We start from the raw sequence: 12479 nt of genomic DNA, 5'->3' as shown, positions 1-12479 counted from the left end.
CCCAAGGTACCATTTGCTTGAGGATCATGCCATCACCTTCACTGGTGAATGAGCCTTTACCCTTTCTTGTCCCTGAACATCGTGGATGGAAACCCAACTCCATCTCATTCGTTTCTGATTTCCATTTCTTTCTTTTTCTGTCCCTCTGTTCTACTCCGCTGCTTTCTTTCTCTGCGTGTTGCGTGTTATTCTCACCCTCACCATTGTCCTGTCACCAGCTCGCCCTGTTGGTAAGTAAGAGCTGATCCCATTTTGCATGGATTGCTCTTTTTTCTTTTGTTCTTTTTCTGTTTTTATATCATAAACATGCACAGTATGCATGTACTGTTGTGGCATTCCACAAACACGATCATCAAACTAATATTGGACATGCATATCTACATTGCTATCTACCCCTGACCTTTCCTGGCAGTCTTCTGTAGAATCTTTGGATTTACCACATCACTTCTTTCAAAATGGGGGTTCAGGTACGGTTGATATGCTTCAGCTTGGAAACTAGAGTAGAGATAATAGATATTGAGGCACTCTGTTAGTCAATTAGCTGATATCATTCATTCTGATGTTCTAGCAGCTGGATGAATGGCTTGTGTGACTGGCATAGAAAAGTTCCTTAATGAGACACGGTGCATGAACCCCTCTAGTTTGTAGCTGGACATTCTGTGTGAATACTGCAGTGTATTCCTATAGTAAAACACACCTTTGCTTACACGTCAATGTATTGTTGCTTGCTTTTATTGAATCTCAATTCAGAGGCACCTCAGTTTGTGGTGCGACCTCGTGACCAGATCGTGGCTCAAGGACGGACAGCGACCTTTCCCTGTGAGACCAGAGGCAAACCTCAGCCCACCGTCTTCTGGCAAAGAGAAGGTAGTAAGGTGAGGAAACTGTTCGCACATGTTTAAGTGTGTGTGAAGGGCTGTACACATTCTTTGTTTAATTTCCAGGTCCATATACAGACATTCATTTGGCTAAAAGTTTCTGAATTTTTTATTTTTTTTTTAAAGGGGCTAAATGGATAAAATCATGGACCTCTGAATGTGCTCCTCGTCCATATACATTTAATGAAGTGGTCATTTATCATTCATCTATATTGGACTGACTAGCCAATTCACTTAGCAAGAGACAATGTCATATGCTGCATTAGAGACATTAGACATAATGAAAGCAGGCTAATGACCTTTCCTGCCCATCCGCTTGTCTGCCTGGGGTGCAGAAATGGACAGTGCTGATGCCTCAATTTCACAACTATGACTGCAGGTTATCGCAGCAAGACTATCACTCCAGTGGTAAACTACCATTCAGACTTGGAGAGATACTGACCTACTTTTCTAGCTGAATTGGGCATAATTGTTAGAATTCTGCTGTTTTATTGGAAGCCAGATTTGAACATAACTTGAATCAGTCTGTGTGGATTTGATGGTATCCAAAGATGAAAAATTGAAATACAAGCGATTCAATTTTTCCTGGCGATATAAATGCTTCATGTGAGAAGAAAATTATTTAAAAGTAGTGAAATCATCTGTCCCTGCAGCATGTAAATTTTAACTGATGGTAACTCTCAAAATTTAGATTGTAAACCGAGATTCAAAATTATACTCTAAAATCAAGGACTAAAAATAAGTAACTTTTAAAACAAGCCAAATCATTTATCATATCTAAAATAAAATTTTTAATCTTGCCAAGTCCCAAATCAGTGTGACACTGATTTGTCTCTTCCATGTTTATGCAAATTACACATTGCTGTTTGGAAGTGACTGAAAATAAGGGAATAACTGGGAAACAACACGGGTCTGAAAAAGAGTTTTCAAAAAATATACAGTTGGTCAATAGTATTCCTCTTCAGTATTTCTTCCAACTGCAACATTTTAAGGAACCAGCATTTGTGGAATACTAAGTAGCATACTGAAATATGTTGTTTGTTCCCATTAAAAAGCAGGTTAAAGAACCATATGAAGTCATAACAGCCTCTTGGATATGCTTGTCACCTTCCTGCTCGGATACCATTGTAAGACGATATCTCATTCTTCAACCATTTGTTGGTCACTCTGGCATAAATGTCAGGTGACTCACACCCATATTCTGTTTGGTCGTCTTTGAAAAAACCTTCTTGTGTAGGAGCGGGAGTGGTCACCTTGAAAGAAAATAAAAAGTCCGGTCCTAGACTGTGACGATACAGAATTGCAAGTGATTGCACTCAAATGCAAATTAGTCCCGATTGTCAGTCCCTGGATGTACCAGAAGCTCAAAACAAGTGAATTTGCAATAGCACAATGGGCTTTTTGGCATAGGCAAAGTTGATTAGGCATATTCCCACTTATGCAGCTCATCCCACAAATGCATATTCCTGACAAATGTAGTACTTGTGAAAGATGAAATTATCATACTTTCTAACAATGTCAGTTTGTGTCAAGATGCATCGTTGCAACAAAGTAATTATCTTGTCAAACACACAATTTGGATGTTGTTTTATGTACTTTGAATCACATAAATCCATATGAAAAGGATGTATGACATAACCTCATCCAGTCGGGAGCGAGCACACATTTCATTCATGTTTTCACAACACTCTGGCTCCCTGTAGGACCTCCTGTTCCCCAATCAGCCAACGCAGGGTGACAGCCGTGTGTCCGTGTCTGAGAAGGGAGAGTTGACCATCTCGTCAGTGCAACGCTCAGATGCAGGATATTATATCTGCCAGGCCCTCACTGTGGCAGGCAGCATCATGGCCAAGGCCCAGCTTGAGGTAGCAGACGGTAAGATGGGATGATGCAAAATCACGCATGCACACACACACACACACACACACACACACACACACACACACACACACACACACACACACACACACAAAATCAACCACACTTCTTGAACTTTCTCTGTTAAACCACTCTTGTTCAACACTGTTGCAATAGTCTGCTGAAAACATAAATTTTTACATTATGAGTCTCTTCAATATATGTTTGATGTTGGCCCATCATTTATTATGATGCATTGCGGGCTTAACAGTCATACAAAACACCCCCCCCCCCCCCCCCCCCCCCCAAGAAGATGAATCTGTATGTTCTAAAAGCAAGTCGGCCATAATTACTCTTTTCATTTTCACGTTGCTGTGGTAAAGACTGAAAAGACTGGAACTGCGTAAAAATAAAACTGTCTATTTGATGGAGAGACACTTTACACGTTTCTGACAAAGCTTTAATGTCAGCATTAAGTGCTCAGCTGCTGCCAGCTGGGAGCTGTTTATTCCCTTCCCTCCATTTGTTTCTTGGCTTTTTTTCTCCCACATATTATTAAATTAACATCTGTTGGAGTGTTTTTTGGAGAGGAAATGACTCCCGTCCTGTCACTCATTTTGAGATGGATCAATATCAAAATGTGAGGTGTTGGGGCTCAAACGATGGGGGGAATGTGTTTGACTGATGGCTGTAAACAAAGATGGACACAGAGTTGGCATGAAGCCCAGGGGAATTCTTTCTTTGTGTAAGCTGTGTCATTTCTACCATTATGTGAGACTACAATATCAGTATGGGGGGGGGTGTCCAATAAGACACGGGAGCCTTTTGAGGAATCAGATGATTCATTTATAAATCGGGCATTGATGTTTGACTGACTGGTTGCATAGATTTCCAGTCAGATATAGCTCCAACTTTTTTCCTCTTCACCTGTAAAATATGTTTACATCAGAAAATAAGATGACTGTTATATCAGTTTGCAAGGTACAAAGAAGTGAGAACTTTCTATTAATGTTCATTTCCAACGGGCAAAATGTGGGAGAAAAGTTGATATTTTCACTCTGGTATAATTATTTGTTGTGGTATTTGGAGTGATCTGTCTTTTTCCAAAGTATTTTCTGATTTATTTATTTTTTTGCATGAAATGGTCAGATTCTAGCTTAATTGTGCAAAAAATAACAAATTTTGATAATAAACTGAAATATCACCCAACTACTGTGGAAGTGGGTGATCACAGTTCTTCAAGTTACAAGTTTCATATATATATATATATATATGAGATGTGTACATGACCTTAGATGACTCATGTCTAAAGACTCCCAGGATGCCAGAAGTCTGATCCTGGCCACTGCTGTGATCTTGGATCAAGGAGTAGAAATCAAAAACAGGACTAGGAGAATTATCTTTCAACTGTAGCCTTGAGCAGTGGTGTTTGTGGAAATCTACTCTGTAGCGGGCATATAAATAGCAACTGTTGTCCCAACAGTAACATTGTATTATTGCCTCTGTCGCTAAATCTTGAGTGCATCATTGCATTTTTGCAGCAATACATCTATTACATCTAAATCAAGAAAAAGCAATAAAGTACTTTTTGTTATCTCCCTTGATCACTTGGGATATGTCTGACTTTCTCTATAGCAGATGTATTTCTTTTTTTTTTATTTAGTTAATGCACTGACCAGTTTTATGTTCAACTGAAAAAAATATGTTCCCATGAAAAGACATGAGAGTTTCCCATGATTGGCAAGACCATTTACTACCCACTCAAAATGGTCCAACACATCAGTCAAATCCTGATAAAGGCTCGTCAGCAACACAATATAGCTTATGTTTATTTGCTGGGAATATAGGCAGTTCAGTCTCGGTAATAACTGGCATGCCGCATGAGGTTTTGCTTACTGTACTGTGCGGCTTGTAGTCTTCCTGATTTTATTTTTTTCGGCTATTCTGCTGGAATTGCTGTGCTGCTCATTGGGCTGAAAGAGGTGCGATGAGAGATAAGGCAGGGGCAGCCTGCTGTAAACACTTGTGTTGAATCGAGACAGACCTGATAACAGTGGAGAGCAGCAAGTGAAGAAATTGGGTAGCAAGGGGTAGTTACAAGGCACAGGGAAATTCAACACTCCAGAAATTACTGTTTCGGAGTGGCTGTTTTCTGGGTGATATAACATGCTCTGAAAAGCTTTAAAAAAGAGATGTATTGTTGTTCTGCTTGGCATGCTAATTCCAAGTTTAGCTTTTGTGCGTGCTCGCGGGTGGGAGGTTGGCTGCTCAGGGGGAGGAGGCTCAACTATGAGTCACAGTAGGAGGAGAGAGGACAGGCATGGTTGTGTTGAGAGGTGTTATAAAGAAGGTATGGTAATTAGCACCACGGGTGAAGCATCGTTAATCCTCACCTAGTAATTAAAGCTCAAAGGTGTGATGCAGTGCCATGAGCACACTGCCCTACAGTGGAAAAGGCTCACAAAACAGTCACTTTCTCTTACAATAAATCCATCAGATTGAACCCTACCATCTTGGCCCTGCAACCACTTGTGTAATTATTGCAATCACAAATTAACACCTTCTGATAAGGTCATGTTTTTTTTGTTTTTTTTCCCACTTCACAAATCTGGCAACTAGTTAGACCATGACGTGAAAATTACAGCTCTCGAAGTGATTTCAAACACTAACCTATCGTTTCTTGATTGTCATCCTCAGCCCTGAAGGACCGCCCACCACCTATCATCCGCCAGGGCCCGTCCAATCAAACGCAAGTGCTGGGGGGTTTGTCTCTCCTCAGGTGTCAGGCATCAGGGGACCCGGAGCCAACAGTCACCTGGCGAAAGAATGGGGCCAGTCTGCTGGGAAAAGATCCTCGTTTTTCCCTCATGGAGCACGGCAGCCTGCAGATCCAGAGTACCACAGTGGGTATAATGAAGTAGACCATTAGTTCTCGACCGAGGGATTTGAAAATCCTCCTTAGACAATCTGTACGATATAGAGCAGATCTGCAACAAGGCTTTTGCTTTCATATGAATGTGAGATTGGGTGTGTCGTCCAGGAATTGGCTTCACTTTTCTGTTTTTAAAAATGGTTGCTTTTTTAAAGGCGGTCGAGTATGATCGTAAAAATGTAATTCTCTTTACAAAATAATAGGAAAAATGCAAACCATTATCCTTATTTGACAAATCCATGCTTCAACTTTTTTATTTTGTTTTGGTCTTGGACCTTTGGAAAATTTAAATGTCCCACTTCTTGTTGTTCACATGACCACAACAAATAACCAATATAGAGCAGTTAACAAAAAAAGCTATTGAAAAAGCAATAGTAGGGAGCATAGAAGTCAAAACGTCACCATTTGCAACAAAAACTGAATTTTACTTTCACTTACATATCACCAAGTGTTGTGTGCTGGCATCATAACACAATTTAATTGACATATCACAATCAAAATATATTTTAGAATTGTAAAAGCCTGTTATGGCAGTGTATTGTCACATGTAACACAGACTGTATGTAGTATTTTAATATTTCAGTCCAAACAATCCCTGGTCAAACTCTATAAACTGCAATATCTGAAGTGTTACACATACTTGCCGTATCAACTTTGTCAACCAATTGTACAAAAACTGTTTCACTAATTCATTAAGTCATGTTCGAGACAGCATTTTATCCCCAATTCAAATTGAATTGCTGTCTGTTCATTGCCACATCAGCTCGATCTCTTTTAAGTCCCATATTATGCAAAATTCAATTTATGGTGGTTTTCAAACAGTAATATGTGTCCCCATAGCCTGTTGTATCAGTTCCAGAAGTGCAGAAAGTTGTCTCCCTCACTTGCCCCGCCTTTTAGTGAAGGTGTGCTCATACAGGTGAATCAGTGTTGTTCCCTTTATGACATCATGCAGGGAAATAACCACTCCATCTGGTGGTGGATACTCCCTTTGACCCTCCCACAAGTAGATGAGATCTGCCCTTTAAAGAACGGGCACCGTTTTTTCTTATAATGAACGGACACAGCTCACTGTCATTTAAAGTTACAGACACAGAAAAAGGCTGTTCTCAGTCAAACTCAATGAGGGACTGGCTGAAATTTAGGACCAAGAATGGGTTTGATGCAATACATGTTGAATACAGTGTTGTTGGGCCTCTGACAATTAGGTGAAATTGTTGAAAAACTGTATAATATGGGGCCTTTAGGTTTTTCACATTTCACATTGTACAAAGTGCTATAGTGTGTGTCAATGAACAAGTACCCAGATTACCACACAAAAACTCAAACAAACACACATCTTTTGTTGATGTTTTCTGTGTTTGTACAGTACGTCTTGTCTTGCATGTGAAAGAATAAAGCAGAACTCTCTCATCTGCCAGATGATGTCAGCTGAATGTAATTCAAATGGACAAGTGCAGTCAGGTTGCTTTTAAAAGATGAATAGCGAGTATTGATTTTTATAAGTCGTTAAATGTTGCTATTTAGTTTGAATCTCTGAGGCAGCAGTTGTTAGACTCAAGGACTCAAGGACAGGAACTGGTGAGAGGAGTCTGAAGGGGGTAATATAACGGCGCGTCTGCAGTATACAGCGTCCTGTGACGTGTCAAAGTGCTTTTCCTATGTCACTCTTGTACTTTCCCTCTCGAGGTAACACAGTCGTCAGTGGTTCCAAAGGCTTTGCCGATATAAAATAGCTTGTCATATCTCCTATTCCCTGTGTCAGCACTGGTGATGATAATGTTGATGACTCCTGGAATGGTGGGTGACTCTTATTGGAGGAAATCAATTAAGAAAATTAATGTAAGCTTTTAAAGGAGGGGGTGTCTTTTTTTTTTTTCATTGCCCTGTGTTATAGTTTCCTCTCATCCACTCTCTGGCTTTTCTCGAGCCAAGAGCAGGCCAGTGGAGGTTAATGCATTTTTACTGTACTACCAGCTCCAAACGTCTTCAAAAGCCCAGAGTGACGTAAGAGCTTGTAGAAACCAACTGGGATCACAGTTACAAAGACTTGAGGTTTGACTTAAACGCAGCAATTGAGCACAGACACAGTTGTGGGTCAGTTTAATAGACATGAGTCTTCTAAATCTTTCATCAGTTGTAATGAGGTTGTTGTCATAGCTCTTAGATTGGCCCTGCTGCACATTCAACCAATCTTGACTGGATCTGAATCATAATATGACGTTCTGTATTTCATAGCTGTCAGACTCGGGGTTGTACACCTGCGTTGCGACCAGCTCCAGTGGAGAGACGTCATGGAGTGCCTACTTGGATGTCAGAGGTCTGGTTCATTGGCAACAATCCACATGAAAAATTAACTCAGTTTCATGCATATCAAGCGTAAAAGTCCTTGATGTTGATTCGATCTCAAGGGTATTCGTTTTGTCTATCGCCCTCTCTCTCTGTCTGTCTCTCTCTCTCTCTCCCTCTCGCTCTTGCTCTCTCCTCCTCAGACTCCACTGACCTCATGGACTTCATCTCTCACAATGCGACCGCCCTCCCAGGGCCTCCCTCCAAGCCAGAGGTCACTGATGTTACCAAGAGCAGTATCTCGTTGTCATGGGAACCGGGGCCAGAGGCGGGCTCCCCAGTGTCCTCCTATGTCATCGAGGCTTTTGGGTACGTCTGTTGACCTACGGCCCCAAGCAACATTTAGTGACCCCGAACTTTCATGGCAATAACAGATTGGGTGTTTCTGTGGGAATTGAAGCAGGCGGGGGCCATTTCAAGAATCAACTTGATAGTCTTTCTTGTACAGTGTAAATCATCTGTACACGTAAATTACTGTGCAAATCAATGAAAATCGAAGCAGAATTTGATTGACGTAAACTTGAATTTTGCTTCTTTTTATTTTTTTCCTCCCTTTGTGTCATGGTTGTTCAAGTAATTGTTCTTTTTGATGATGACAGGAAATATTTTTTTTAAAAGATTTCACTCAATTCTGTCATGTTGTCATTTTATTGCACGTCATTTTGACTCTGTATTTCTTGAAACATGTCTATTTGCCCCTATAAAGCATCATTAATAACTAATTACATCTCTTCCTTTTTACAGCCAATCAGTGAGTAACAGTTGGCAGACAGTTGCTGACCACGTGAAGACCACCGAGTTCACGGTGAAGGACCTCCGTCCTAACACTGTTTACCTGTTTATCATTAGGGCAGTCAATGCTCAAGGGCTTGGGGACCCAAGCCCGATGTCTGAGCCTGTCCGCACTCAAGGTACAGAAACAAGAATGGATTATCCAGGATTTTCAGTGATAAGCATCACTACTGTAGGCTAAATGTTTGTATTCATTCCCACCTCAGACATTAGTCCCACAGCCCAGGGAGTGGACCACCGCCGTGTGCAGAAAGAGCTGGGGGATGTGGTGGTCAACATGCATAATCCTGTTGTTCTCAGCTCCACTTCAGTGCAGGTCACATGGACTGTGAGTACTTACAACATTTCAAAAATGTATTATACAGTATGGGTTTTTTGGGGGTTTTGTTTTGTTTTTTTGTTTTTTTTCATTTTTTCTTGTGTAGCTAAGCTTGTTTGAGAACTTTCTACTTGGCATGTCACAGTGTTGGGGATTAGTTGGCACACACACACACGCGCACACACACACAGGAAGTATGATGGGATGGATGCACATTCGCAGTGTGAACAGCTGCTGCTATATCAATTCAGATTGGTCTGAGGTGATGCAGGAATCAAGACTAATGTTCCTGTTCAGGACAAATACATCACCATTAGGTGCTACATGTGTCACTTCTGGAAGCAGTTTGCAGTCAGCGTTTTATCTGGGAAATGTTTCTGTTTGTTGGCAGGGCGTCCCAACTGCCTGCTGCTGTCGGTTAATAACACATCTCGGATGGGCTTACACCATTCTGCTATTCCATGCTTGTCAGTATGACTAGCAGGTACTGTAATGTAGCTTTTAGACTGATACAGTGACAGAATAAACTGTGTCGATGTGAATGGGTCCGCAGATGTTTTTTTGACCCGGTTCCATTTGTGGGAAGAACGTCTCGTTCATTACCCTCGAAAAGTTTCAACATTAATGTGGTTTATGGGCCATGGGTACCTTTGAAATCGTTTTCAAAAAGTCTTTGTTGCCCTGTGAGTGTCCTGTGGGAACAATTTACATTTCCCCATTTTGAGTTTTGGATCCCAGTCAGCTTTAATTGGCCAATCTGTTGCTCAATGAGAGGACAGCAACTGCTTTCCCTGTTTGCTTGCTTCATTCCACACTTTGCATCATACACACATCTGATTCGTGTTCGTATTATATTGAACCTATAGTCACAAATTGCTAAAAACAACAAAAACAACTCTATATGTTTATTATAGGCCATGCTCTCTGAAGAAATACACATGCAAATGTCTTGAATGAATTGAAATAATTTGGAAATACAGACATACAGTCATTACTCCAACCACCATGAGTGATTTCTTTTCATCTATCGACTCAGACAACAAGGAACTAGCGAGTCAAGTATAAGGGACATTGAAGAAATCCACAGTTCACAAGACTTTTAGCCACATATTGTTGAGAAAATACAGAAAATGTACGCAGAGAGAGAAAGAGAGGAAAACAATGACGGTGAAACCTTTCCTGAATCATTTTGACTGGTCTGATGATTCCTGCTTCAACTTCAGTTTGTAAAAGCATTTTCTTGCTTCTACTTCTGTTAGAACGCTTTCACAATTTATTTTTACATATTTTACTTCGCTCCTGAATTGGACCAGCATAAATTAAAAAAAAGGTATTTTGATCCAAATTTTGAGCTCTGACAAAGCAGAAGGCCTCTGACTCAGAGCTTCTGTGCAGACTCGGAGGACACGTTGCAACACCCTTCCCGAGGGTTTCCGTTTGTCTGCTGCTAATTAAACTGTATGACTAACTAAGCATGCATTGTCACTGACAGAGGACACAAGCTGAATGCTGATCCATTGCAGGTACACAGATGCTTGAAGCCTCCCACATCATTTGCACGCAGTCACCATCATTTTCCTTCTCCCGTTCCTTCCCCTCTGCTCCCAGGTGGAGAATCCATCCCAGTTCATTCAGGGCTACCGTGTTCTTTACCGGCAAACTTCAGGGCTGCCCTCCCCAGGACCTTGGCAGATACAAGACCTGAAGGTTGCGTCAGAGAGAGACCTCACACTCTTGGATTTAAAGAAAGGCATTGTCTACGAGATTAAAGTGAGGCCATACTTCAATGAGTTCCAGGGTGCAGACAGTGAATCCATGACTGCACGCACCATGGAAGAAGGTAAGCAATTAATAAAACCACGTTTCCAACAAAAAAAAAAATCAACATGCCTGCCCACTTAATGTTGAAAAGAAGGCAAGATTACTTATGCATGAGCAGACGCTCTTGTGTAAATGTTTCTACCTACTTTTATATTTAGTTGCCGCTAGTAATGGCTTCATGGCTAGATGGTAATGGATAATGGCATTTCAAGTACACCCTCCCACACACGCATACTGCTGCAGTGCCATGTCCCCTGTGTGTGAAAACAGGTCTCCCAGACAGCGCAGTGGGGTTCTATGACAACCCCAGGCCTCTGTGGGCTGGTGGGCAGGAGGGGGGAGGGCAGAAACTGTCTCCTTTGACATCAGCGCAACTCTTTCTCTGCTCCTCTGTGGACCCCTGCTGCCATGTTTCTGTCCGGACATGCATGATATGACCCCCTCTTTACTCACATGCATACGCACTCCCAATTTTCATAGGCAACAACACACCCTAAGTGTCTGTCTCTGTTCTCTGATTGTGCAAGAAAACAAATTAATCAAACACAGGTTATTCTTATGTTGACCTTATAAATATATACAGTATATAACATTGCGTGATTGCGTCATTGAAAACAGGAACTGCAAATCATTCATTGCCTATACCTCTGACAAAAGCCATTCATTCAACCATTGTTCATTACCTACTTTATTCTGACCATGGAGGCTGGGCCCTACCAAGTCAACAGAAGGCTAGCTACACCTTGAATGTAAACACATTCTTTCCAGACTTCCATGAGATATCACCTTTACAAAAACAAGTCAAACTTGAGAGCGTGTTGAACTTGAAGCATTATTCTTTTATGTATGTATGGCAAACATACATAAATTTGAATTGTGACATAGTCATACTTTGAATTGTGTAGATTAATCATACAAGTTCTTCCTTGACTTTGTGATCTGTAGGCTATAGTAGTATTTAGGTTAGTGTTGGGTTCAAAGCCCATAGCTTGAGCTTCACAATACCTTACAATAGAGATAAATGTAAATCATGGGCAGACTCAATTGGCTCACGTGGAAGATAAAACTTAATGTTACTGTTGTTCATACTCTCAGTAGTCAATCTTTTAAGCTGCTCTCCTCTGCGTGAACAAAGGTTTATCATCATGTATTTCTACCTCTGCATCACTGCTCAAACATGCACTGAGATCAAGTCATCCTGACGCCATTAATGCTGAAAAGAAAACGTTCGCCCAAAGCATCTTTGTTTGATGATGAGAGTATCACAGCATTGCATCTCCCTCCCAGCAGGAGATAAAGGACGCACTTAGAGCTGGGGATAAAGTTAGAGGAGGACGGGAAGCTCACCTCACTGGAGCCCAATTAAAATGGCCACACAGGATCAGTGTAGGTCTTTGCAGACCGGTGAACATGCTCTCGTTACTTAGGATCCAAGAAATGAGGTGTCATGGTCCTGGAAAAAAAATTGGCTTGATGTAGTGATTCTCCAGAGCCAGGGAATGTGCTCCTCCCAAGAAAAAACACTTGTTAT

At 41.2% G+C, this 12479-nt stretch overlaps 1 protein-coding gene across 1 annotated transcript in view; it reads left to right on the top strand.

Annotated features, from left to right (window-relative positions):
• The window catches only part of LOC308139572 (roundabout homolog 2-like), a gene marked incomplete at its 3' end in the record, with an annotated part of 81885 nt that overhangs the window by 51260 nt on the left and 18146 nt on the right, over positions 1–12479 (top strand). The window contains exons 7-15 of the mRNA XM_080509032.1: positions 219–230; positions 751–875; positions 2582–2753; positions 5433–5638; positions 7906–7987; positions 8160–8325; positions 8761–8927; positions 9015–9136; positions 10736–10967. Coding sequence (XP_080365158.1) covers positions 219–230; positions 751–875; positions 2582–2753; positions 5433–5638; positions 7906–7987; positions 8160–8325; positions 8761–8927; positions 9015–9136; positions 10736–10967 — 1284 coding nt within the window. The remainder of the gene's footprint in view (positions 1–218; positions 231–750; positions 876–2581; positions 2754–5432; positions 5639–7905; positions 7988–8159; positions 8326–8760; positions 8928–9014; positions 9137–10735; positions 10968–12479) is intronic.

The sequence above is a fragment of the Blennius ocellaris genome (assembly GCF_963422515.1).
Source record: "Blennius ocellaris genome assembly, chromosome: 14".
Lineage (NCBI taxonomy): Eukaryota > Metazoa > Chordata > Actinopteri > Blenniiformes > Blenniidae > Blennius > Blennius ocellaris.
This window is presented reverse-complemented; position numbering and strand designations above follow the sequence as displayed.